This window comes from Capronia epimyces (genome assembly GCF_000585565.1).
Source record: "Capronia epimyces CBS 606.96 chromosome Unknown aczIQ-supercont1.4, whole genome shotgun sequence".
Taxonomy (NCBI): Eukaryota; Fungi; Ascomycota; class Eurotiomycetes; order Chaetothyriales; family Herpotrichiellaceae; genus Capronia; species Capronia epimyces.
Genome location: NW_006912907.1, coordinates 1,151,594 through 1,177,046, shown reverse-complemented (window position 1 = coordinate 1,177,046; position 25,453 = coordinate 1,151,594). Strand labels below are relative to the sequence as shown.

At 54.4% G+C, this 25,453-nt stretch overlaps 10 protein-coding genes across 10 annotated transcripts; 3 read left to right on the top strand and 7 right to left on the bottom strand.

Moving 5' to 3' along the window:
• Positions 1-101: 101 nt before the first annotated feature.
• Positions 102-1,575, top strand: A1O3_05048 (actin-like protein 3; the record flags this gene model as incomplete). Its single annotated transcript, XM_007735176.1, has 4 exons — positions 102-136; positions 188-210; positions 267-625; positions 676-1,575. The coding sequence occupies 4 exons, from the start codon at positions 102-104 to the stop codon at positions 1,573-1,575; spliced, it is 1,317 nt and encodes a 438-aa protein (XP_007733366.1).
• A 290-nt stretch (positions 1,576-1,865) lies between these two features.
• Positions 1,866-3,725, bottom strand: A1O3_05047 (uncharacterized protein; the record flags this gene model as incomplete). The annotated part of the gene is made up of 1 exon (XM_007735175.1): positions 1,866-3,725. One exon carries the CDS (start codon positions 3,723-3,725, stop codon positions 1,866-1,868), a length of 1,860 nt encoding a protein of 619 aa, XP_007733365.1.
• Positions 3,726-4,446: 721 nt separating this feature from the next.
• Positions 4,447-5,576, bottom strand: A1O3_05046 (uncharacterized protein). Its single transcript, XM_007735174.1, has 2 exons — positions 4,871-5,576; positions 4,447-4,817 (listed from the first exon to the last, which is right to left on the bottom strand). Exons 1-2 carry the CDS (start codon positions 5,254-5,256, stop codon positions 4,799-4,801), a joined length of 405 nt encoding a protein of 134 aa, XP_007733364.1. The 5' UTR covers positions 5,257-5,576; the 3' UTR covers positions 4,447-4,798.
• A 1,164-nt stretch (positions 5,577-6,740) lies between these two features.
• A1O3_05045 (pre-mRNA-splicing factor ATP-dependent RNA helicase PRP43) lies at positions 6,741-9,038 on the bottom strand (the record flags this gene model as incomplete). The annotated part of the gene is made up of 1 exon (XM_007735173.1): positions 6,741-9,038. One exon carries the CDS (start codon positions 9,036-9,038, stop codon positions 6,741-6,743), a length of 2,298 nt encoding a protein of 765 aa, XP_007733363.1.
• Positions 9,039-9,457: 419 nt separating this feature from the next.
• A1O3_05044 (uncharacterized protein) lies at positions 9,458-10,561 on the bottom strand (the record flags this gene model as incomplete). Its single annotated transcript, XM_007735172.1, has 3 exons — positions 9,458-10,052; positions 10,112-10,382; positions 10,456-10,561. 3 exons carry the CDS (start codon positions 10,559-10,561, stop codon positions 9,458-9,460), a joined length of 972 nt encoding a protein of 323 aa, XP_007733362.1.
• Positions 10,562-12,267: 1,706 nt separating this feature from the next.
• On the top strand, positions 12,268-13,386 carry A1O3_05043 (triosephosphate isomerase; the record flags this gene model as incomplete). Its single annotated transcript, XM_007735171.1, has 5 exons — positions 12,268-12,305; positions 12,378-12,436; positions 12,590-13,030; positions 13,113-13,295; positions 13,358-13,386. 5 exons carry the CDS (start codon positions 12,268-12,270, stop codon positions 13,384-13,386), a joined length of 750 nt encoding a protein of 249 aa, XP_007733361.1.
• Positions 13,387-13,882: 496 nt separating this feature from the next.
• On the bottom strand, positions 13,883-14,478 carry A1O3_05042 (uncharacterized protein; the record flags this gene model as incomplete). Its single annotated transcript, XM_007735170.1, has 2 exons — positions 13,883-14,310; positions 14,421-14,478. The coding sequence occupies 2 exons, from the start codon at positions 14,476-14,478 to the stop codon at positions 13,883-13,885; spliced, it is 486 nt and encodes a 161-aa protein (XP_007733360.1).
• A 915-nt stretch (positions 14,479-15,393) lies between these two features.
• A1O3_05041 (uncharacterized protein) lies at positions 15,394-16,392 on the top strand (the record flags this gene model as incomplete). Its single annotated transcript, XM_007735169.1, has 2 exons — positions 15,394-15,584; positions 15,651-16,392. The coding sequence occupies 2 exons, from the start codon at positions 15,394-15,396 to the stop codon at positions 16,390-16,392; spliced, it is 933 nt and encodes a 310-aa protein (XP_007733359.1).
• A 737-nt stretch (positions 16,393-17,129) lies between these two features.
• On the bottom strand, positions 17,130-17,996 carry A1O3_05040 (uncharacterized protein; the record flags this gene model as incomplete). The annotated part of the gene is made up of 2 exons (XM_007735168.1): positions 17,130-17,712; positions 17,773-17,996. The coding sequence occupies 2 exons, from the start codon at positions 17,994-17,996 to the stop codon at positions 17,130-17,132; spliced, it is 807 nt and encodes a 268-aa protein (XP_007733358.1).
• Positions 17,997-19,863: 1,867 nt separating this feature from the next.
• On the bottom strand, positions 19,864-25,137 carry A1O3_05039 (uncharacterized protein; the record flags this gene model as incomplete). The annotated part of the gene is made up of 1 exon (XM_007735167.1): positions 19,864-25,137. The coding sequence occupies one exon, from the start codon at positions 25,135-25,137 to the stop codon at positions 19,864-19,866; it is 5,274 nt and encodes a 1,757-aa protein (XP_007733357.1).
• Positions 25,138-25,453: the final 316 nt, after the last annotated feature.

The following is a 25,453-nucleotide window of genomic DNA, read 5'->3' as shown; positions in this document are numbered from 1 at the left end:
TACAGACCATTACTGCTTTCTCCTAGCGACCTGCTTCCCGCCTTGACAAGCCACTACACCTTCGCTGCCGTTCAAGGCCGCCCACTTGCTGATCCTCCAGAATGGCTTCCCAAACCCCAGCCGTTGTCATGGACAAGTAGGTACATCTCACAGCTGATACTGAAACATCTGCTAACAACACTGATAGCGGAACTGGATTCTCCAAACTGGGTGCGCTCGTCCTCCCTTGTGTGCTCGCCCCAATGTTCTGACTTGCCTGTCACTAGGATTCGCCGGAAATGATGCTCCCTCGTGGGTATTTCCTACAGCTATCGCGATGAAAGGCCCTGGAGGCGGTGCAGGATCAGGCTCAGGAAGACCATCAGTGGCAAACAAACCTTCGTACTTGACAGGAGGTGCAGGCGCCAGCTCGAATCTAGCAGCGAAACGTGGCACAGAGGACCTGGACTTCTTCATTGGTGACGAAGCCCTCGCCGCCGCAAATGGCCCGGGATACAGTATAAACTATCCTATTAGACACGGGCAGATCGAGAACTGGGACTACATGGAACGCTTCTGGTCAAATTCCATCTTCAAATACCTAAGAGTCGAGCCGGAAGACCATTACTTCCTCCTCACCGAACCAGTACGTGGTATATCTGCATTTACTGTGGCTGTTGACTGACGACTTCGCAGCCCCTGAACCCTCCCGAAAACCGCGAGAATACTGCTGAGATCATGTTTGAGTCTTTCAACTGTGCTGGTCTGTACATCGCGGTCCAGGCCGTTCTCGCTTTGGCTGCTTCGTGGACGTCTTCCAAAGTTGTCGACAGATCTCTCACGGGAACGGTCATCGACTCTGGAGACGGTGTCACCCATATCATTCCCGTTGCCGAGGGTTATGTAATTGGATCGTCGATCAAGAGTATTCCAATCGCAGGACGAGACATCACCTATTTCGTGCAGAGCCTGCTCCGCGATCGAGGAGAGCCCGATAGCAGTCTGAAGACGGCTGAGAGAGTCAAGGAAGAATACTGCTACGTCTGTCCAGATATTGTCAAAGAATTTGCGCGATATGATAAGGAGCCCGATCGATTCCTCAAACATACTGTCACCGCGCCAAATGGAAGGTCCGTCACAATCGACGTCGGCTATGAGCGATTCTTGGCCCCAGAGATCTTCTTCAACCCCGAGATCTACTCTTCGGACTTTCTCACTCCGCTCCCAACTGTCGTCGATGGGGTCATCCAATCTTCGCCGATAGACGTGCGCAGAGGCCTTTACAAGAACATTGTTCTGTCAGGCGGTTCAACACTGTACAAGGACTTTGGCCGCAGATTACAACGAGACATCCGACATTTGGTGGACGCCCGCATTCGAGCATCGGAGGCCCGTAGCGGGGGGGCGAAGAGCGGTGGATTGGACGTGCAGGTGGTTACGCACAAGCGACAGAGGCATGGCCCATGGTTTGGTGGCAGCTTACTTGGTCAGACGCCTGAGTTTCGAAGTTACTGTCACACCAAGGCCGAGTACGAGGAGATAGGGCCTAGTATTGTCAGAAGGTTTGCCTTGCTGGGTGGCCCTGGCAGCTCATAGAAGGGTGAATTTGCCAATGAAAACAGATATTTATGAGAATCCAATGTAGTCTTGTTCGGTCACCAGCCTTGCGAGAGGTTGAGCGTTAGCTGTGCACCCACTTGAGTTTAGTGAAGTTTGTATCAGAAGGCCAACTAACACAGTCACGATGGAGAGAGAGAGCGTGTCACTATTGGCTCCATTGCCAATATAACTCCTTATTGAAAGATATCAAGACGAGCGGATTGTCGCCTGGACAGGCTCTGATTCGCGCCGGTGATACAGTACTGTTACATATTTCCAAAAGCAACTCAGGCCCGAGCCAGGTCGGCATCCTCGGCATTTTCCACGGTGGACGTGGTACCGGCATTGGCGACGGTGACATTTTCATTTTCACTCGTGCGGTTGCCAGCACCACCATTACCATCACCATTAGGGGCGGTGACGGTAACGTGATTAGGCACACGGGTCAAGAAACACACGCCCTCGACATGGCCGGTCTGGGGGAAGAAATCGAAGCCGCGGAGACTCTCGATCTCGTATCTCCAAGCGGCGTCGGCGTCGTCGAAGCCCGAGACCAACAGGCCGACATCGCGGGCCTGGGTGTGGACGTTGCAGCTGACGTAGACGACACGGCGGGGGCCGAAGGCGCACAGCTGGCGCAGGAAATCGACGCTGGCGCCCTTGCGCGGCGGATCGATCACGACCAAGGTCTGGTCGGGCGGGAAGGGCACGTCGGCGAACAGGCACTCGGCGTCGGCGGCGATGAAGCCGGCGTTCGGAATGGCGTTGGCCGTGGCGTTGTGCCGCGCCGCCTCGACGCCTTGCACGTCAATGTCGATGCCGAGCACCGACGCGAACAGCGGCGACAGGCACACGGCGAAGAGCCCGCTGCCGCAGTAGGCGTCGAGGAGGTATTTGATCGGTGGACGTGGAACGGCACCAGCGTCGGCGGGGGTCGCTTTCCGGTCGTTATCATCGTGTGGCGTGTGGTCCGTGTTCTCAGGCCGCACACAGTGTTCGCGCACGTAGCGGATGAAGCTGGGCAGGATCGAGTTGTTGTTCTGGAAGAACGAGTTGGCCCGGCTCTCGAACTTGAATTCTCCCACGTGCTCCGTCGTCCAGGCCGTCCCGGTCGACGTGTACGTCTTCACGTCCTGGTACGTGTCGTACGTGTAGATGATTTGGGGAAGGCCGTCTTTGACCCGGTGTTGCTCCGATCGTGGTGTCGGCACGGGGAGGGTGAGGGAACGGGACGATGGCGGAGGAGAAGTCTCCTTGGCCGTCTGTTGCTTTTCCGCCGCCGCCGCCGCCGTCTCCGGCAGGTCCGCGCCCGAGATGGGTTTGCGCTGCGTCGACTCGCGCAGGAGGACGGTGGCGCCGGTCTTACGCTTGCTGAAGGTCTCATGCACCTTGCGCCGCTCGATGGCGAGGCCTTCGTTCAAGATCGGCGTGCCGATGGGACACTGTTCGATGTCCAGCACGCGGCGGCTGTTCTTCAGGCCGAAGCCGATCGCGGGCAGCGACGCGTCGGCCTTCTTCGCTGGCTTGTCGTAATGCGGCGTCAGCTTCGTCCGGTAGCCATACTGCAGCGGCGAGCCGACGGTGTCGCCGATGGGCGGGATGCGCGACGGGTCGAGGTTGGAAAAGTACTTGAACGCCTTCTCCACAATCGTCTTTTTGTGTTTCAGCTGCTCCTCGTACGGCATCATCTGCAGCTGGCAGCCAGAGCAGACCCCAAAGTACTGGCAGCCGGGCGTGACGCCTTCGCGCTTGGGCGACGGCCGGAGCACTTTGACGAAGTCGAGCTGCGTAAACAGCGGGTTGGGCCTCTGCGGGAACGTTTTGGCCAGCACGCGGTCTCCAGGGATGGAGAAGGGAACGACGTAGACATGGTTCTTGTGGGCTGAACAGGCCAGGCCATCGCCCGTCGACGAAAGCTGTTCGATCTCGAGTTCCAGTTCCGTCTGGGCCGCGGGAGGAATGTACTGCTCGGGGGCCTGACCTGTTCCTTGTTCTGACAGTTCGGCGTTGGCTTGTTTTCTATGCTGGCCCAGCAGGGCCTCTGCTTCGAAGGTGAGCACTTCACTCGGCGTCCCTTCGCTCAGCAGCTTTCTCGAGGCAACCTTCTGGCGCTTGACTGGCCCGGGAACCATCCGTGGTCTTTGCATCATGTCTCCAACTATCGCTGCTGCATTGTAGTCCGCGGACTGTGAAAATCTCTTTGACGCAACCCTTGTTGCTCGTCGTCGCTGATGGAACAGTCGCCGGTGAAACGTGGTTCGGGCAGCGCGGGTCGCAAAGGCAAAGGGCGAAATAGTCAAGGTCGTCGTGCACAGAAGTCGACTATGGAACATATGGCACTGCTGACAAGCCGCTTAGCTTCAGTTCACGAGACATGAAGAGATCATACGCACAACATGGCGAGGTTCAACGATCCAGGAAAAATATAGAGTCACGTGGAGAAATGCCTCCCACCGTCCAATCAGATAAGATGGATTAGATCAAGATCAAGATCGTCTAGACAGATACTCTAGACAGATATCTAGCCTCCGAGGAAGTATCCCTATCCGTACATCCATCTGTATAGAAGGCTGCGTCCTAACCCTACCTGCAGTCTCATTTCGCAGCGGCTCTTCCCAAGTCTCGTCCATTCCAGGCAGATCGATCGTTTCGGATCTCCGCCACAGCGGCTCGACTACTGTGCAGTCCCATATTGACCTTTGCAATCTCACACGCTTACGATCTCTCGCTAAGCTAAGCAGACATGGCGAAACAGTTCAAGGAGCTGGCGTGTAGCTGCTGCGATGTCTCGGAACGGTGACTGAGAGTGTCTATAGACTCTCAAAAGTCCGAGTTTACAGACCTGGCAGGGCTTCTAGACGGGCTCCTGGAAGCCTGTGCTCTGAGGTTCCCGATCCTCGGACTGCTGCGAAGTCGGGAAGTTCGCTCCTTCGATTTGGCCGATCTCGACTGAAGAAGCGGGCTTTGAGCTTCGACTTCTAATCCCAGCGCGGAAAATCGTTGAGATGCTAGCTCCACAGGACCATCGAGAACCTGGACAGGCGATCTTGACTTGTTCCGGCGGTTGAACTCTTCTGGAGTCAACCCTAGTCCCATGATCTCCTGAGGCTCCATCTCTTGGTTTTGTTTGGTCCATGTTGGCGTATACGTGGGTGCGGGAGAAGACGGATTGTGGGAGAAGGGCAAAGGTGCCACTGCTGCTGCCACTGCGTTGCTGTATTCAGGCAACGGGGTCAAGGCTGGATGTCGAGCATTAGTGATATGCTTGCAAGATCCATGTTAATTGACTTACCGGTTGTGGCTGGTGCTTGATAGTAGTCTTTGTGTTCGTACGACGGTGTTAGAGGCTGAAGAGTGTTGTTTGAAACACATTTTACTCTCCTCTTTCTCTTTCGACGCACACAGCAATACAGAGAAACTCCGATAATTGCCGCCAATAGCACTCCCGCGGCAGCAGCCCCTCCGGCTACAGCAACGGTGTTCGGCTTGCCGGTCGCACTTCGCGCTGATTGCGCAGGGCTCGATGTCTTCGAGGCTGCCTCTGTTCCGCTGGAGGCACCAGTTGGAGCTGCCGTTGCGACCGAGGAGGGGATAGTGAATGTCGAGCTTCCAGCAACCGCCACTGTGTGAAGGCCAGCTGGTCGCAAATCCGAGGCAGGGCAGCCCTGGCCGTTGCATGGATCACTCTCACAACAACCTTGGAAAGTGATCGAGTTGTCGGCACAGGTATACCATAAGCCTCCATAGGGACAAGAATGGTTTGGATAATCAGGCACTGGAGTTGTGACGGAGCCAAAGCCCATGGGATAGAGATGGTTTGTCGGGCACATCTGTCCTGAACAGGGATTGCTAGAACAGCATCCTATGAAAGTTGGATAGTTGACGTCCTCACACTTCCACCATTCGCCTCCGAGAGGGCACGACTCATAGTCAGAGTCATCAAAGGCATCTTGGCGTCGTATGTGCGCCATGATTCGGCCTGGTTTCTGAATCTTTCTTCCTCAGACTTGACCGTCCGAATGCCAGTCGTCGTCGTGCGGAATGGATCGTGGCCAGAGAAGGTCGAGACAGGCATAGAAATGAGGGAGGGGTTCGAGAGCGAAGGAGATTCTGCAACGAGAAAAAAACAAGGCGAAGTATCGACACAATAGCAACCAAACCTTTGGTGCAGTGCTGCACGAGTATCACAGTATATGCTGTAGCGAACCCATGTATGTGGCCAACACCGTAACGAAGCAGCTTCAGGCCATGCCGAACGCTAGCTGGCAAAGCCTCGACGGCTCTGCGGGAGGGGCGACTGGGCCTGAATACACTGCCCGGAAGAGGTCGCCATGCAAAGAGACGACTAGAATCAGGCTGGTGGTACAGAATGACGGACGGTTTCACCCTTCTGGGCTGTGGAACAGCAAGGCTAGCAATTTTGTCAGACGGGTTCGCTTTACGACGAACACCCACTGCCGCTAAGGCCTAGGCCTCTCAAGTTCGGCGAGACAGGCCGGGCGAAAACAGAGACGAGGCCAGGCTTAGTGAGAGCTGAGGAGGCGGAGCGCAGGAACGAGAGAAGGGGTCGTATCCGTGACCAATCACTCCGGAGGAGGTTCGAGGTAGGCTAGGAGAAGATGGGGGATGGAATCAGACCGCCCTCCGCTGACCACAGACATGGATGGAATCATCTTGACCCTGGAGCCTTAGCCGGATGAGGGTGATGGAGGAGACGGTGAGACTGGTAGGTGACTGGGACAAAGAAAGCGAGCGAGGAATAGCTGCGAGCTGGGGGAGAGAACCAATCATGGGTCACCTTGGCACGTTTGTCTCGGCGCTCTGGACTGCGGTACGAAGGTACATTACTCGGCTCTATCTATACTCATAGTAGTACCACTCATCGTAGCGGACAGGAACGGCATAGGCGTGGGCAGACGGAATCAACTAGGACCAGGCCTCTGGATTTTGTCTCGGCAGGAAGATGTGCTCTAGGTACCTACATGTAGCTAGCACTCGGACAACCCTTTCGAGCCTTAGGAGCCCTCCTCCGTGGTGAAGGCCCCCCGTAAGCCATGCCTTAGGACAACCTCGGCCCTGCTGACACTCCTGTCCAACACCTGCTTCACCGCCGCATCCATATTTGGATCTGACTCCTCATAAGAACAACTCCTGCACTGCTGCTATCTCCCACCCTTCATCTTCTGTCGCCGAGCCACCTTTTCGGCTATCCGCTGCAGTGCCGTCCTGACCTCGCCCTTGGGAAAACTGTCGACGTCGTAGTATCCGGGAGCAATGTCGAGCAGCCATTCGCCTCGGACTGCCGTCACCGTTCGAATGTAGTTTTTGCTGGTGAGCACGAACTCGTTGTAGACGACCCACTCGCTTTCCTGGCCCAGAACTGTGCTGGGGTGCAGAAGTACCGTTTGGTTGTCTTTGACCGTTGTGTAAGTCTTGCCATTGGCCTCCTTCTTGGCCACTTGCATGAAGAATCCCGAAACCAAGGCCCGCCGGATGTTCTCGTAGTATTTCTTATCTTCAAAGGGTGTCGACATCAGCTCCAACTCTTCACGTTCCATGATGCGTTTGAGCTGCATGCGTACATTGTCGGCTGATTGTAGTGCTCGAAGACTGAGGAAATGATCATGACACCATTGTCTGGTGTTAGCTTGCGCCTCAGGGCCTTTAAAGGCGTGGTACACATTCAGCAAAGTCAAATGATCCCCATCCGGGTGAGCAAACAGGTTCTTCATCTCGTCTGCACGCTTTCGGGCTGATGCAGGTCGGACAAAGACTTGAGGCACAGACAGCAGAGCTGTCAAGCTCAAGATTTCGTTCGAGCAGTAGAACTCGGGCGAAGAGATGAGCATCACGGCAAGTGCCGGATCCAGAGGGAACTCGGACGCCATTCTGCCCATGGTTGTCAAGTTACCGTCATCGTCTAAACAAGCAAGGTAATTCAACTCCTCCAGGGCCCGCATCAACGTTTCTGGGGCGGGAGGATCCATCAAATCAAAATGCACGAGGTCATCGACGCCCAGTTTCTTCAATTCCAGGACCGTGGATGACAGGTTGGATCTCAGAATCTCGGGGTAGGTTTGTTCTATCAGCTCCTTCTTGAATGCACCTTCGGTGTACAGTCTGAAACATTTTCCTGGGCGTGTTCGCCCGGCACGACCAGCTCTCTGTTGAGCAGACGCCTTTGAGATTGGTGACACAAGTAAAGACTCCACACGGATACGGGGGTTATAGACCTTTTGTTTGGAAAAGCCTGGGTCGACCACGTAGACGATCCCGTCAATGGTCAAGGATGTCTCGGCGATATTGGTGGCAACAATACACTTGCGTCCCGGTCTGCCGCCAGGTCGCCGCGGAGCTGGTGCTGGCTCGAAAATCTTTTGTTGTTGAGCGGGAGGCAAGGTTCCATACAGAGGATAGACTTTCATTGGCCCGGCATCAGCCTCGCGGATCATCTCGTCTGTTTCCAGAGATATTTTGCGGCAAGCGTCTTCGATCTCTTCTTCTCCGGTCAGAAAGAGCAGGATATCGCCCTCTGCCTCCGTGGCATGTATTTGTAGAACCGTCCTTATGGCAGCTTCAACGTAATCGCGCTCGGGCTCTGGGGTGTAGAAGATCTCTACAGGGTGAGTACGTCCAGGTACTGCCAGCAGTGGCGCATCGTTGAAGTAGCGCTGAAACTTCTGAGCATCCAGCGTCGCAGACATGATGATGAGTTTCAAGTCGGGTCTGCGCTGAACAACTTCCTTCAGCAGGGCCATCAACACGTCTGTGGCGAGTGTCCGTTCATGGGCCTCGTCGAGAATGATGGTGCTGTATCTGTTCAGCTCATGGTCGTTCATGGCTTCTCTAAGAAGCATTCCATCCGTCATGTATTTGAGAATTGTCTTTTGACTCGTCATATCCTCGAATCGGATGCTGTAACCGACTTCCTCGCCTAGTTTGACATCCATCTCTTGCGCGACACGCTCAGCAACCGACATGGCAGCCACTCGTCGAGGTTGCGTGCAGGCAACAATCTTTCCGACTTGTTGAGGCAAATCATCATACAACACAAACTGAGGTATTTGCGTGGTCTTTCCAGAACCTGTTTCTCCCACGAAGACGAGAATTTGTGACTTTTGATACAGTTGCAGGAATTCGTCTCGCTGCGCATGCACGGGGAGATCTCTCCTACCGCGCATAATAGAAATGTATCTCTCAGATAGAGGCCGGCCTGTAAAGGGATTGATCTTGCCATCTTCGGCCGCTTTGGCTATGGCTGCGGTTGTCTTGTGGCGTTGCAGTTTTGCCAAAGGACCATCACTGTAATTTGGAGGCGTGGCATGGCCGTTCGCATAGCCGTTGGGCTGGTTGTCATGCCAATGGGCAAGGTAAGGATTGTCTTGCGGGTTCATCTCGCCAGATGTCTTCTGGCGTTTTGCAGGCGCACCGTTTAGAGTCTCAGAGTGTTTGCCTGCCATCTCTGTGCGAGGGCGGATGATTGGGACACAGGTGGGAAAGCCGCGCTCGTCAAGGAAGTCGCAGCAGGGAGTGCTTCTTCTATGCTTATACGGAAGGCACAGCCCTACTCAGAACGCAGGTGAATTGGCCTTGGGGACGCGGTTGTATGCCGACAACTTGAATCTGTTGTTCAAGAAGTTGTACGCCGGAAAAAAATATCGGACCAGATTAGGCCGCGAACGGCCTTCGTTCCGCCGTACAGCTACTGTGAAGCATTGGCTCCAAGTTGTAGTATCACTCCGCGGCTCTCGGGTCTACAGGTCTACGAGTCCACGGTGGACGTGGGTTGTATGTGCAGAAGGACAGCCACCTACTCCGTACTTCTCAGCTCGACTCGGTGCATGGTTTCGTTCCAAATTTAGGGGTATCTCTTGCCATTCTAGTCTTCGTCCCAAGGATTTGGCTCCAGCTTCTCTTTACAGACAGTCTTCCCATCGACCACGTACAGTCGCGGAATGCCTGTCGGCGGAGGCTTTGCTTCTGGCTCATGTCGCCTGGGTCGCCATGTGGTAGCTCGTTGCTTGTCCATATCAACGGCCATGCCGCTGAATGGGCATTTGCTTTGTTCGCCACTCAGGCGAACCTGCTCGATCGATCGGCCGAGGCTCGTGGTACTCTTTTCCGACGATATTGACGAGGCATCGATTGAACTACTCTCCTCACTTCCGCTGCCCAAGACTTTCCTCCCGTGGACGTAACCTTCAGGCTCGCCGGCCTCGGCTCGGATCTCCTCGTCGTCGGCCGCATCCGTAAATTCACGGCCGTCTTCAACGTGCCATTTGGCCATCAAATCGTTTTGAATCCAGATGACTTTCCCAATGGCTTTGACAATGGCGATCTTCTGCGTGAGCTCCAGCCGCGGATGAGAGAGTATTGCTTCTGTCATCGAGTCCTGGATATATCCCAAACAAGCACCGAGAAAAAGATAGTCCACGTGGAGAGGGTTCCGGCGGCCCTTGCCAACGTGCATCAACCTGTAGGTTGTCAGGCTCTCGTGCGCAACGATTGATGAAGGCCCACGGCCTTGACTTACCCAACTTTATCGAGGTACTGCCAATACTCCATCTTACTGGGGTCAGAATTGAGTTTGGTGAGGTACCACCTCAGGAACATCTTTCTGTGCGTAATCTGTGCATCTTCTTCTTTGATCCACCGGTCTGGGTTCTCCTCATTCCGGCTGTCTCGTGTACTGAAGACTCGCGCCGTGATGTCGTGTTTCAACAGCTTCTTGTACACCATATTGACGATGGCCGGAATAATGGTCTTGATATACTTCTGTCCGTCGATCAGGGCGACAACATCATCTGGGACACCTCATGTTAGAAGTCCGGTTCTACGGTACACTGATAACGGGTCCGGTGGATTGGGGCCGCTGACCTGCTCCGAATTCGAGGAATTGCTGGAGGTACTGGATTCTGGCCGGTAGCGAAGTATAAAGCTCTCGCCGGTCAACGTGCTCCATTCCCTTTGGTATTTCCGCCATCGTGCCGTGCAATATTCCAGGTTAGCTGCTTAAGGTACAGTGTTATCACTCTGATGAGCCCAGGACAGAATGGCCTGAAGTCAGGGCACCGAGCTGGGACTGTAGCAGCCACTCCACAGATTGGAGGATATTCCTGATAAATAGGCGGTGACGAACCACCAGTTTCCGACCTTCCCTCTTATTGAATCGATTTCTAACCAGGCCCATAAGAACCCTAGCCAGGATGAGGTTTGGGGCGTTCCACTCCCCACGTGTGAGTGGCCTGACCACCACACCGCAGTTTCGAAGTTCAGTAACGCCACTCGAAGATCATCGGGGTTTATGATCATTCCCATAATCCTCTGTGCTCTTGTTGGGGCTTTGACAGGACCACAATCCTTCAAGGGACCAAGGCCGGTCACCAACGGATCACCAGGTCCGACGGTTCATATGACCGCGGTGTATATTATTACATGCTTCCAGATTTGTCGAACACACCAGTGGGGGCTGATACCAGAGAGATTTGCTACGCGTGGATCACTCTTTCTCGTCGAACTCGAATCATTCCATCGACGTTCGCAGCCATCCAATTCGAAGCTTGTTGATTCCTGTGAGGTTGTTTAGGGATAAATTGGGAACCGCCGGGTAACGGACCGAACAGCTCCCGATCCCAGACCAATCTCATCAGAGGTTTGCTGTAGAGCCGGGCAACTCTGGAGACTGGAAGGAAAAGATCAGGGCAGCAAAACAAAGCGGATTTTTTCAGGGTATCCCAAAAAGGTCCACTATCGTTTCATTTGGGTCCGGATAGCGCGTAGGCGAGGCTTTCACCCCTGGACCGTTGACGGTGAACCGCCCAAACAGTGGAGACGAACAGATGACGAAAGCCTAGGGTGTAAGGAAACACTTTGTGGAAATTCTGGGTCTGACCCTAGGCTGTAATCCAGACTGGCCATAGAAGTACGCGAAAGAACTTGAAACCGGCAGTCTGTCAAGAAACTCCTGTCCGGAAGGAACCGGGCTGACGGGACATGATCGCTAGTGGGAAACCTCCCCCTTGGTGAGGCTTGACAAGGCTGGACGATCTCTCGTTCGATCAGTCGCGTGATCGTTGGTCCCCAGTAACGAGGAGGGTCGGACTCGGATACAGAACAGAAATAATACCAAACGACATCATCTCTAGTCGGCGTCAAAGGAGCCCTCCTTGGCCAGTCACCATGATGAGAAGGGAGTCAAGACATCGCAGCGCGTTTTGAGGCGGGAGATCGGTCCCAGCAACCATACCATGGCCGTACGGAGTACAAACTAACAACAATGGCGACGCGGAGAGAGATCGACATTAATAAATACTACAGCACGCTACGTACCTTACGTATTGTCCTCACCATGCTCATCATGCCAGGTCACGTGTGTTGCTTTGAGCCTCGTCGTGAAAAGTCGGAGGGCGATAACGATAAACCCTTCGGAAAAGTTGCCCTTGAGAGGGCGAGGGCGAACTTGTCGGGGACACAGCAGCAGCAGCCCCGCAGTCAACAGAAGAGAGCAGAAGCATTGCTGCTCCCAGTTCTCCATACTATTTGATTCCTTCTTCCCCCTGTCTGTCGACTTGTAGTACTTGTGTTACCTCTCGCAGAAACGAAGTGTGCTATTCTTCGGATCACTCTCGAGCTCAATCGTTACTTTCCTTATTCCACCAAAAACCGAAACCCACTCGTCATACCGCCAAAATGGGCCGCAAGTTCTTCGTTGGAGGAAACTTCAAAATGTATGGTTTCAGCATAGACTCACTGTCTATTTGATACCACAACTGAACAGCTGACACGACATGGTTTCCTAGGAATGGGACGATCAAGACCATTACAGAGATCGTCCACAACCTCTCCACGGCCCAGCTCGGTACGTTCTGTTCCCTTGATCCCTTCCGATTGCTTTTCGTGTCCCTCGCATCCTCTCCGCTCAGACCCACGAGACTCGCCTGCCTTAGGGAGGTGACTGCATACACTGGCATTGTGGGAGAAAGACTCTAACGCATAGAACCACTTTCTGCAGACCCCAATACTGAAGTCGTCATCGCTCCTCCGAGCTTGTATCTGCTCCTCGCCCGAGAACATCTTGCTCCCCACATCGAAGTCGCAGCCCAGAATGTCTTTGACAAGCCCAGTGGCGCATTCACCGGCGAAATCTCTCCACAACAACTGAAAGACAGCAACATCACGTGGGTTGTCCTAGGCCATTCCGAGCGCCGCACTATCCTCCGGGAGGAGGACGAGTTTGTGGCTGCCAAAACCAAGGCCGCATTGGATGCTGGTATCAACGTCATCTTGTGCTGTGGAGAGTCTCTTGAGGAGAGAGAAAAGGGCGTCACTGTCGATGTGGTCACGAGACAATTGCAAGCAGTGAACAAAGTCATTGGCAAGGATGGCTGGAAAAACGTGGTGATTGCGTATGAGCCGATCTGGGCTATTGGAACAGGCAAAGTTGCTACAACTGGTACGTCATCTGCATCGATGTCTCCGGGTGTTTTCAGGAGCGATGAAGGATTCAATCACTAACCCGACCTGTCATAATGCAGAGCAAGCCCAAGAAGTCCATGCAGCAGTCAGAAAATGGCTTGCGGACGCCGTTACGCCCGAGGTGGCAGAGTTCACCAGAATCATCTATGGCGGTAGCGTGACCGAGAAGAACTCCCCAGAATTGGCCAAACAGCCCGACGTCGACGGTTTCTTGGTTGGTGGTGCCAGTTTGAAGCCTGCTTGTGAGTGCCGTCGCTCGATCAATGACAACCTGGTTGAAGACGCTAACCAATTTTCTGAACAGTCGTCGAGATCATCAACAGCAACGCCTAGTTTGATGGCTCTCAGACAAGAGAGGGCGTGTGCATGTCTGTGATCATAGCATGCCACTCTATCCAAGCACTGGATACTGGGATACTCGGTTTGGACTGCCGACGGCCTATGCCTTGCCACTAACTTAAGACTCTACAAGGAGTCTGATCATTCATAGGCCGAGATCACTGGGACGGTGTTGAAATCAGACCATCACCCATTAAGACAGTAGACAGTATCACAGTGCACCGGCTCGGGGCGATCGCTTCTCGTAGAGGTCTCTCTCCAAAGTGGGAGATTTCTATAACTACATGATGATGCCTTCATGGAAATTCATTATGGTTACAAATTTGATTGTCCCACGCCCAGGTTCTGATCCTCATAGCCACCGAAGCGTGGATATCTCTCACCCGTGCACGCCTTGACCATCAACGCCATTTCAATTCAACTCCAGGCAGAAGCGCCTAACCACACCCTTGGATATTTTGAGTTTGTTATTGTTGGCAAAGACTCAATCTTAAGTTTGAATCTTGTTGTCGCCTTTCACCACCTCGGAATAGCTAGGGGGCGCCCCAGGCTCTTCGCTTCCAGCGCCTACACTGGGCCCTTCAGGCTGGCTTGGAGGGGGTGGTGCCGGTCTGGTGCTGGCCTCGCCAGCGTGACGATCACCTGGCTGGGCTGGTCGGTTCTGGGGCTTGGGCGGAGGAGGGGCGGGCCGATTATGGGCTTGGGTGCCGTAGCTTCGTGGCGGCGCTGGCTGGGCGCGGACGAAGTAGTAGGTGACACGCTGTGACTCGGCATCTGGGATGGACTCGTAGTCGAAGTCGCGCTCGGGGTTGCGGGCTATGATGTACCATGCGTGGAGAAGCCCGGGCAGGTAGCCGAGTAGGCACAGGAGGATGTTGATCAACGAGTCACAGGAGCAGATGCCGGATTTGATCCAAACTGGAGGAGACGCAGTTAGCTCAAGCTCAAGCGCAAGCGCACGCAAAATGTCGGGCATGTAGGTGTAGATGTGGATGTGGATGTAGATGGGATGTGGGCGGCGAACGTACCTGCGATAGGCGGGAACAGAATGGCGATAAGGCCGAGGAAGATGTCGCCGCACGACATGGCAATGATAACGTGTCGTTCTTGGATGGAAGCCGTGGTATCAAGTTGGGGGAGAGTGTTGTGTTGCGTTGTGTTACTTTGCTGGGACCAAAAACTGGATGGCGAATTTGATTCAAGAATCAGTCGAGTCTTTAATGATAGTGAGTGGGAAGTTTCTGCACGGGTCGAGGCGTACTACGGTCAGTAGCAGCAAAAGGAAACGTGGGTGCCTGCGACGACGGAGGCCAGATCCTTGGGGGCCGGCGAGGCTGAGCGATTTAAGAAGATGATGGAACCCGCCGTTTCGACAGATGTGAAGAGGCAGCAGACAGTGGTGACAGGGAGATGACGATGACGTTGCGGTGGTCGCCGCCTGTACGAATACTCTGTAAAAAGTACCTAGAGGTACGAATACTGGTACGGAGTACGGAGTCTCTTGGTACCTGTAGGTGCCTGGTACGAGGGGCAACGCATGATCGTACCTCGGAATGCGTACTCCGTATTCCGTACTCCCAGCATTTGGTGACCTGGCACTCCTCCGAAACCCTCCATACTCTCTCCGGCGGCTCATATGAGCCATAAATGCAATGGCTTTTCCCCGGTCCCGGTCCTCCGTACCAACCTGGAATACACCACCCGGACGCTGCCTCGGCTATTGCGCCAGGGAGCCTGTCAACCTCCCCAGATTCCCCGTTTTCTGTTGGTGACCATATACGTATGTGTACCTATGCTCTGTATGTGTAGTATTTGCTAGACAGCTCCCTCTTCCGCCGGCCGGTACAAAAGACTTTGCGGGGATACACTACAACTACCTTCCTCTGTACGGAGGACTGGCCCAGCTTACACTTTCAATCTAACCACCCTCCATCCATCACATCGCTCGAAGCGCACCCATCTTCGCTCTCTAGCACGCCTTCCAGACCCCGACTCGTAGCCATGTCGAGCAGCGAGTCCACGCACCCAGATCCCAGCGTGGTGCCGCAAAATCCTCCCGTTCCCGAAACCGACAAGTCGACGGGAGGCATCGAGCCCATCAAAGTCGAGGAGACGCCAGCGTTGGCCAAACTGCCCAAAGATGTCGCCACGACGCTCTCCAAGACCGACGAGATCATCGTGCGCATTAGCAAGTATGTTCTGGTTCTGTCCCAAGTCTCTTTCGGGGACACAGACTGACAAGGCGTTAACCGCTACAGATTGATCAAAACCTCTGCCGGGCTGGGGGCCGCTCTCTCGACCCTCAACTACGCCATCTACCTCGCCGCGTACCTGCACTCCAAAGCACCTACTCGCGCCGCAGTCATCACATACATCTCGCGCCTGATCGGGCGTACGCCTTCGAAGCTGCCGGCCGGGGCACTAGCTCCAGTGGCCTCGACGTCGTTCCTGACGCCGCTCGGCTCTCTGGTCTCGGACACCCGCACCACGCTGCGCTTGACGGGGTTGATCCCGCTATATATCTGGCTCAAGACACTGCTGTCCAAGAAGTCCGCGGCCGAGATGGACCCTGGGCTGCGCCGGGTCGCCCTGCTGCAATGCGCCGGTTACATCGGCTACCAGGCGATGGAAAACATCTACCATCTCGTGGGCAAGGGTGTGGTGCCCGCCGACGTTGTTGCCAAACGCGGCGGCATCAACAAATGGGTCGCCTGGAGCTGTCGTGCATGGCTGGTTGGCGTGGCCGCCGACTTCTTGCGGCTGTGGCGCGAGGCGCAGCTCGACCAGCCCAAACGCTTGACCAAGTCGGTTCGAGAAAGGGAGGAGTATGACCGCAAGTGGTGGAATGAGTTCCGGGTTGCTGCGTATTGGTTGCCCTTGGCCATCCATTACAGCTTGTACCCGGGCGGCATCAAGGGCATGAATAACGGATTGGTAGGCGTCCTTGGGGTGTTGGCCGGTCTGAACAATTTCAGATCTCAATGGGCAGCCACTGCATGAGCTTGTGAGGGTCGACTGGGGACAGGAGAGCGGAAAATGGAGAGCGAAGAACGGAGAAGCAGTGTGGTCTAGTCTGGTCTGAAGTGGGTGGCTGAATCAGACGCCATCGAATCTATACCGATCTCGAGAGAAGGTACAAGTCACTGTTGACGGCGAAGATAGGAATCAATGTCATGTCAGTATCAATATCGACAGCCTCAACAAGAACAGGATGTGAAGTGGACCACCGTGGGCCTGTTGTCATCTACTTCTGTCCCTATCATCGATGCCAGGATGAATTCTCACCCGCCCTGCAGGTTCTTTCCCAGTGCCATTAGGACAAATCTTCGGCTTCAGGCTCCTCACCTATACGGGCGAAGCCTTTGCTGGTATCCTCTCATCGGCTTCAAGCTCCTCACATATACGGGTGAAGCCTTGTGGTTATCCTCTCATCGGCTTCGACTGACTATATCTTCTATGATCTGCCCTGAGTAGGTCCCTACTGTGTATATTTTCTGACGTGTCTGTATTCTTTTTTTTTTTCATTTTATATCGTATTACCCTGGGTCCTTTTTCCCTTTATTCCTTTTTCTTTTCCTTTTCCTTTTTCTTTCTCCTTTTTTCTGGTGCCGATCAGGACAAATCCATCCATAAACATGAACAAAGCAGTCTATCAACCCATCAGTCCGTCAGAATCAGTTCGTCAGAATCAGTTCATCAGAATCTGTTCATCAGAATCACTGTTCAGCTCCGTCGAATCAACACTGCACCAACGCCACAACCCTCAACTCGATCGGACTACATTGCGCAGCCCAATCCTCCGTGTACAAATTATAGAAGCCGCCACTCAGACACTGCCAGAAGGTGGTGGTGCCGCCCAGCGCCAGCGTCGACGTCCCGTCGGAGCTGGGGCAGATACTCCAGCCCGTGGTGGACAGCGCGCCAGACTGCGGCGGCCCGTCAAACTGGAACTGATAGTTGGACGCGATGTAGCCGGTGCGGTTGTGCGCGTCGACAAGCGTGCCGTCTGCCAGAGAAAGTCGGAGGGTGGAGTTGGTGAGGCACGAGACAAAAGACAGCCTGGTGGTCGTGGTCGTGGTCGTGCTGGAGTTGGTGTCCGTGTTGGTGCTTGAAGAAGAACCTGTCGACGAAGTTGGTGTTGATGTTGGTGCGGGCGCTGTGTCTTGTGATGCCGTGGTCGCTTCGTTGAGACTTGGTGTGGACGACGACGAAGACGACGACGAAGACGACGACGGCAATGCCATGCTGACCCGCGTTTCAATGCCGCACGCCTGCTCGAGCACAGTCGGTGGTTTGCTCGTGGGAATAGCGAAAGGCGGCCTTGACGCAGAGGCAGAGGCAGAGGCAGAGGCAGAGGCAGAGGCAGACCCAGATCCAGACCCAGACGAACCTCCATCGTTGCTCGGCGAGGCTGACGGCTCAGACTGGATTGACGGTGCGCCTGATGCTGGTGCTAGTGCTGGCATCTTCGTCACGACCGCATTCTGGATCTGTCCATCACTGATCTGTGAGACGGGCATCATGGTCCTGGTGGCCATGGTCATGGTCACCGTGTGCATGCCGCCCTGGACCTGACCGTCTCCGATCTGAGAGATTTCCCCCATGATGGCGGTGAAGGCTGGGGGTGAGGAAGTAGAAGTAGATGCGACGGGTATGACTGCAGCATCTCGTCTCCTTCCCATGACTCGATTTCGATTTCTGTGTCCGTTTCCATTTCCATCCCCATTCCCATCCTCATTCACATTTCCAGAGGATGAGATCGAAACTGAAGTTGATGCTAATGCTGATGCTGATGCTGATGCTGATGCTGATGCAGAAGAAACAGAGATATTCATCGCCGCGATCCCAAAGACGCCCGAATATGTCCCAACACACCCCGACGCCGTTGATGACGATGGTGATGATGCCGCACCACCCTGAGCTCCTACATCTGCATCTGCGACTGCGACTGGGATGGGGAGCGCGATGGCGATGGGCGATGCGTCAGCGCCGGAGATGAAGACGTAGATGATGGCGAACCAGGTACAAATGTAAACGTCGATCATGCTGTAGACTAGAGAGAGTAGAGTCGACTCTTCTTCTTCTTCTTTCTCTTCTTATCTTCTCCTCTTCTCGAAAATAGATCTATATCTTTTCCACCGACGGGTTGGGATCGGGACCCTGGTGCTAGAACAGATATCTTCTGGTTTGGAGCGCTTGATGGAGGAGAAAGAGAAGGAGAAGACCAGATAACTTGGATATTTTTGTGGCAATAGATTGATCTGGTGTATATAGTAATAGCAATAGCAAGTAAGGGAAGATAGAAAGACAGAACTATATTTATATATATACCCATCTTATATCTTCGTCAACACAACAAGGCAATGCCACACCGTGTAATGCTAGCCTCCCCATGGCACCGATGCAAGGCACGCACGGACAGATGGACAGATATCTGCATATAGACAGGACAGAGATGGGCCAAGCAAAGCAGGCTGGAGAATATCTAGATGTGGGGGGCGAGTTCCACAAGCCATAACAACATAAATAAGGACAAGCAAGGCTGGCAATACCAATACTAATAAGAACAAGATTGGCAACATAAGCATAACAAGGACAAGGCTGGCAACATATGTACATACATGCTGATGGTGCTGAGGACCTTCTACGGACCGGGATCCAAATCCAACATTCCAATCCACGTTCCATCTTCGTCCGTGTCCGTGTCTGTGTCCACGTCCATGTCCGTGGGTCTTGACTTCTTCCCGACTTCTTTCTGGAATGTACGGTACAGTACAGTACAGTCAGTACAGTCAGTAGATGGGGCTGGCCCATGGCTACTCCTGTCCCGTGCTGTCCTGTCCTGGCCTGGCCTGTATAGATACCGAATCCTCTCTCTATTGGTAGCCAGGCTGTCATGACAACCTAACCCAGCCAGCCTCCCCTGCGGCCAAGAGTCAGGTCAAATTCCGACGAGGCTGAGCCAAGGGGGAGTGGTGTGATTAGGGTTAGGGTTAGGGTTAGGGTCAAGGTCTTAGGGTTAGAAGGCTCCTCACCCCTTGCGCTGAGCCAACTCTGCATACAAAGCCAGAAGGCGAAGCAAAGACCGGAGGAAGTTCGACTAACAAGTCCTATTGCCTATTACACCACACCGTGGCACAGTACGGTAGATGAACACACCGTCGCACGGTACGGTAGATGAAATGCACAAAAGACAGGAGACGCATACAAACATCACCGTCATCGTCATTACCCATTGCTTTGAATGATACATATCCCAGAGTCCCCTTTTCCAATCACTCCATACAACCGGGACCGGGACTCCCTGACACAACCGAAATATCTTTATTGCCCAACCATTCATCCCCATCATCCACCAAACACATCGCCATCACTATTGACCGACCTGGGCGCAAGCGGAATGGACCGCGCATCATTCGTCACTTTTCCTTCACCATCACCATCACCATCACCATCACCAGCCTTCTCGACCTAGGCTAGGGGAGAAGTTGCTGCCGGTATTTTGAGCACCCCCTGAGCAGTCAGTCTCCCCCATGTCACGTCATGATTGCTGACCCGTTCACGACATAAATCCAGGCCGTCGAGTCGAACGAGATTCTTGCAGTGATCGGCCAGCAACAGCTCAATGGTGCGTCGTCTCAACCCCGTCACCTCGTCAAGCACTTTCATCCAGCTCATATCCTCCGTTGGCGAACCTTCTGGCAGATGATATCGTGCCTCGGGCAAGCCGTGGCCGTCCGTCGCTTGACTGGCCACAGGGCTGTAGAATCCCACGGTCAAAGGATTGTCCCGAAGGTCAACCCGCTGTAGTGATTCCAGCCTCGACAAGACCAGGCAGGTTCGCCTCAACTTCTTGATGCGGTTCTTGGCCAGAAGCAAAGATTTCAGCTGGACCAATTGGCGCAACGGAGCGATGTCACTGATGGCGTTGAAATTGGCATTCAAGGCTCGACAGTTGGGAAAGCTTGCTCCGAACCCTGCCGGCAGCTCCGAGATGCCGCATGCCGCAATCTCCAACTCGCGGAGGTTGTTCTGCGGCAGCCTGGGAAGACGGAAGGTCCCGCTCTGAGTCTGGTTCGATGACAGGCGGATTTCGCGGCACTCGTTCGGCGTCGAGAGCACCAGATCAATCACATGCGGACACTCTCGCTGTTCCCGCAGCGACAACATCTCAAGGTTGTAAGCCAGCGAGAGTCCTCTGATTTCCTGGATGCTATTGCCGTCTAGGTCTAGTCGGGTGATCAATGGCATCGCCTGGAGCTGGATCACAGCCAGGTGGTTATGTGCCAGTCGCAGGTCGCGCACTGCGAGAGCCTTGTCCACGCTGGGTGGCGGAAACTCGTCGAGCAGATTGTGCGAGAGATCCAATTCGGCAAGCTCGGGGAGACAGTGGAGGTTCTGCACCGTGACCAGCTGGTTGTGACTCAAGTCTAGTGTCCTCAGTCGACTGAGTTCGGAGCCCTCGAAATCGACCGTCGTGAGTTCATTGCCGCCGAGTTGGAGCTGGAGGAGACTGCTGAGATCCAGAATGCCGTCAATGTTGCTGATGCGGTTGTTGTTGGCCTTGAGGTTTCGCAGATGCACCAACGAGCTGAACCCCTCCAGACTCTCCAGCTGATTCCCAGAGACATCGAGATACTGGAGATTGTGCAAGTGACCCCATGAGGTCAAGTCATTGAGCATGTTGTTATGCATGTCTAGCTCACGAAGAGACCCTGGCAGGCCCCCCACCTGGGTGAGTTGGTTGCCGCATACCGAGAGCACCTCCAGTGCGGGACAGTACTCCTTGAGACCGTGGACGGAACAAAGCCCCTCGCTTTTCAGCGTCAGCCGGCGGAGTTGTTCCCAGTAGAGCTCGTCGGGCACGGCGTCCGTGATCGCCTTGACCAGCTCGTCCACGGCCAAAGCAAGCGAGCCATGCGCTTGTCGAAGGGCATTGGGGTGTTTTCTCTCGTCCACATAGCTCTGTTCGCCATGTTTGACGCTGTCCACCTGATGCACCGAGAAGTCGGACAGGGGAGTCAGGCAGAGAATGCTGGCGCCTTTGTTCCCGGCCTTCTGACGTTTCGACACCGTCCTCGGGCCCGCTGGAGTGAGTTCGGTCGATGTTTTCACCCGGATCATGCTCATGGGCCCATCGAACTGCCCCTCGTCGCCCTCCGCGATCGGCGATATGGTCCGCGGCTGGAAGGTGACGGTAAAGTTGTGTTCACCGGACGCATCTTGTCCTCTTTGTGGGAGTGAGTCCGTCCATTTCTGTGCCGGGAAGCTTCGAGGGATTTCTCGGTGGTCCACCGTCTCGTCGTTCAGATCTATCTCAGAGTCATCGAGCGGAAGATCTTCTTCACGGGGTAAATCGTCAAAGTCCTCCTCCGACATCTCTGCGTAGTTGACCGCTGACACAACCGGCGACGAAAAAGCAATGGTCACGACTCTGGCCTGCTTCCGACCTTCCTTGGCTTGGAGAGGAGGCACTGACGCGGCCCCATCGTGCAGCTTGACCTCGTGCTCCGAGGCCTTTGAGCGCAGGGAGCTTTGGTTCATCTGTTCATCGTGCTCATCGTGCTCATCCTCCTCATCGTGCTCATCCTGCTCATCATCCTCATCCTGCTCATCCTCATCTTCCGTCTCCGTACCAACCCGGTCTCTTTGGTCCCTCTCTTTCACGATTTCCAGGTCGAGTTCTGCTAGAGGCTGTCGGTAAGCCTGCGCAGAGACTTCTGTATCCTTTGCAGCCGCGGTGGGACGGTTGTCTTCCCCTGCCGCTTGTACCCGCCGGGCTCTCAAGTCCATCTCTTGCTGCTCATCAATGCTGAGATCAGGTATGTCTCCGAAAGGGTCGTCCTCGGTTCGTTCAAGTCGGCTGGCCGGTCGAGCTGGTTCCTTCAGTGCCATTTTCTTCACCCACATTTTCTTTTCGTGGTCAAAGGTCATCAGGCCAACATGATCGGGGATGGAGACTGTTCCAGACGCAATGACTCCTTTATGACCAGATGTGGACGAGCTGGTGGGAAATGTATGTTGCGTCGAACTCCCTGCAGAGTGGTGGCTGTGTAGAGGCCGCGTCAACGGCGAATCTTGAGGTCCATCCACCGTCGAGGTCGAGTATTTCCGTTTTCTCATCGTTTCGGAATGATTCAGGATGCGCATGTTTGGGGGGCTGCTCTCCTGTGATTCATCGAGCGTAGGAACTGGTGCTTGTCCCTGAACCATCTTGTCATTCATCGGAGCCAATGTTCCAAAAACCGACGTGCTCGCCAACACGTCCATATCATCTTGATCTTGGTATTGCCTCAGATAGCTCGCAGTCCTGGAGTCATGTCGTGCATGGCGCCGATCTGGCACCGGTTTCGAACTGCGCTCGCGAGATGGTGGCCGTGAGAAGTCATCCTTTGTCGAGTCTGCGTCGATCTCCAGGTCAAGAATCGCGTCTGGATCAAGTTCCGACATGTTTCCAGGCTCGCTGATATCTGGCAACGAGGGCTTGGGCTTGCCCCGGGAACGGATGAATTGCATGACCTTGTTTGCCTCTTCCATATAGTCCTTGGTGGCCAGTGATGGTTTGCGAGAGTCATCATTGACCTGAGCAGCCCCTTGCGCAAATGAGGCCAGTTCTGCCGCCAGGGCCTCCGTAAGACCATCTGCAGGACTGTCTGCGACAGCATCCCCCACCACCGACCCGTCATGCGCATCCGATGGAATCCGACCGACTGATTCTCTTCTCGGTAACTTGGGCTTCAGCAGGTTCCGCGAAGAAAGAACTTCAGGGTCGGCCAACGTGCCATCATCACCGGGTCTGGCATCTTTTCGCTTCCTTCCGGCAAGAGTGGCGGTTTCGTCCAACTGGCTGATCTTGAATTCCAGCTCGTGGCCTTCAACACTGACCTTGTCTTTAACAAGCGTCTTGCGTCGCTTGGTCGTCCTGTTTTTTCCCGAGATGCCGGCATCGGTCAACAGCTCGTCTTGCATATGACCCTCTTGGGGGCCGGTTTCTGATCTGCCAGCCTGATCTGGTGCATCCTGGTCCTTGCCAGCATCGGTGGAGACAGGTTTGAAAATTCTACCATCTGATCCAACCGCAGCTGCTTCGATAGACAAGGGTTTGGGAATGTCTTGGACAAAGCCGAAGCCATCAAGCTCCCCTTTTCCGAACTGGCTCATGCGAAGAGCGTTATCCTGCTGCTCTTGGGGTGAGTGGTCATTGCCTGAATTCTCTGACTGGTCGCCTGGCTCTTCGAAATGGCTTAATATCCGCATTAATTTGTTGTTTGTGTAAGTATCTCGGTTGCCGAAAAGCTTGAGGGGGCTTCCGGACGATGCAGGCTTGGTATAGGCCTCGGTGTGATGCACAACGCTCGTATCTTGGGGTGTGGTCGGAGCGCTTGCGCTGAGTTTACTCTGCTCAATACTGTCATCGTACAGGCGAGAGGGCTGAGGAGGCGAACTGTGGAATTGGAAGACCGGCCGCGAGTTTGACTCGATTTGTGAATGATCTTGCGACAAGCTGAGAGATTTCCGGAGGAAAGAAGCTTCATTGGAACGACCACCGCGTCTTGAATTGATAAATCCTCCATGCGAAATGAAGTCCTGCGTCCCCATTGACAAGTCATCCGGGAGAGACTGGGAGGTCAAGTCGGGTAGAGGCTCGTCATGGGTAGCGGCATGAACAATGGAACTATTTCCATAGCTGACGTCTCTGTCGCTCGAGCTCGAGGTTGGGCGGTCTGCGGTCGCCGGCGCAATGTTCCTCAATCTGCTATCCAACGACTTTATATTGGCCTCAAGAGAGTTGCGCAGGACTGTGGCGCGAATCGAGTTCTGCTTTGACACCGTCACCGGGCTGATGAGCTCATTCTTTAACTCTTCCTGACCACTGACCGTCCTCCATCGGGAGTCGTGCATATCATATCCGCTCCTTTCTTGCGGATCCATGGAGCACGCTGAAGATGGTCTCACGGAGTCGTTTGCATTAGCACGCTCAAGAGATTGGACCCGCTGCCTCACAAGACCTCGGAGCGATCCCTCACGCGCAGAATCTGCAGACAGGGCGGATAGGTCGTCCTGAGACAGCTCCTCTTCCTCGTTGACCTCTTCCAAGACTTCCAGGTTGGGCAGACTTCGGGTCTGTCGAATGCTGCTGTATTGGTCCGGTAAGGAATGGGAGACAGGGAGGGTGAATGGCTTCCAAGAAGTCGAATCGAGATCGGTGGGTTCGACTTTGCCTTCGCTCGATGGTTTCGATGGCATTGGCTTTTTGAAGATACCCTCCAACTTGGACGGTGAGAAGAGGTCGAACCCGTCGCTGCCTATGTCTTCGCCATTCGCAAGCCTCCTCTTCCATTCTGGTGTCTGATCTGGCGCAGGCTTTTCGTTGATCGAATAGTGTTGGACGGAGTTTTGCGAGTCGGAAAAAGCACTAGAGGGACGGCGCGGAAGAGTTGTGTGTTTTTGGGACCCCGGCTGAGGGGGCATGTTGAGGCTTGATGCACTGCGTTCCCGTAGGATGGATTCACCATTTGGTCGTGCCTGGCCCCTGGTAGACCTATGCCTCAAGAAGCTCCCCGTAGATGAGTATGAGTCTTTTCGCATCATCTTGGCCAGATGTGGAATGCGGCTTTGGCTTTGGGAGCGGGACAGCACGACGCTGCCATGATTCTGGCGGCTGCTCGAGAGCGACGGTGCGGGAGAGGAGGAGGGGTGTTCCGACTTCCAATCCTCCGAGAGGGAGTCTAGCCAGGGTTCCATACTGGGGCTGGGGCTGCGCTGGCAAGGCCGTAGTTGAGTGAGGATAGACCAACTATGAATGAGGTATGGGAAATGGGAAAGGTGACAGAGTCACGAAAACAATAAGATAATGGGACGACGCGGGGGCGCCCACTGCGCTGAGCCAGCTAGAGTAATTTCAAAGCTCAACTCGATAGTGGTATAGGATACAAGAAAGCAATGCTGTCTTTAAACATGGCCGCGGGGAGAGGCTGCACTCGTGCGTTGTGCGCGGGACGTGAGTGGTTTGGCCGCTTATACACATACAGTCTGTTATCAGTTTGGCGACGCGATGTTT

What these genes read in the sequence shown, in the direction of transcription:
- A1O3_05046 (XM_007735174.1), bottom strand. Translation starts at nt 5,256, where the DNA reads ATGCAACGGCCAGGGCTGCCCTGCCTCGGATTTGCGACCAGCTGGCCT.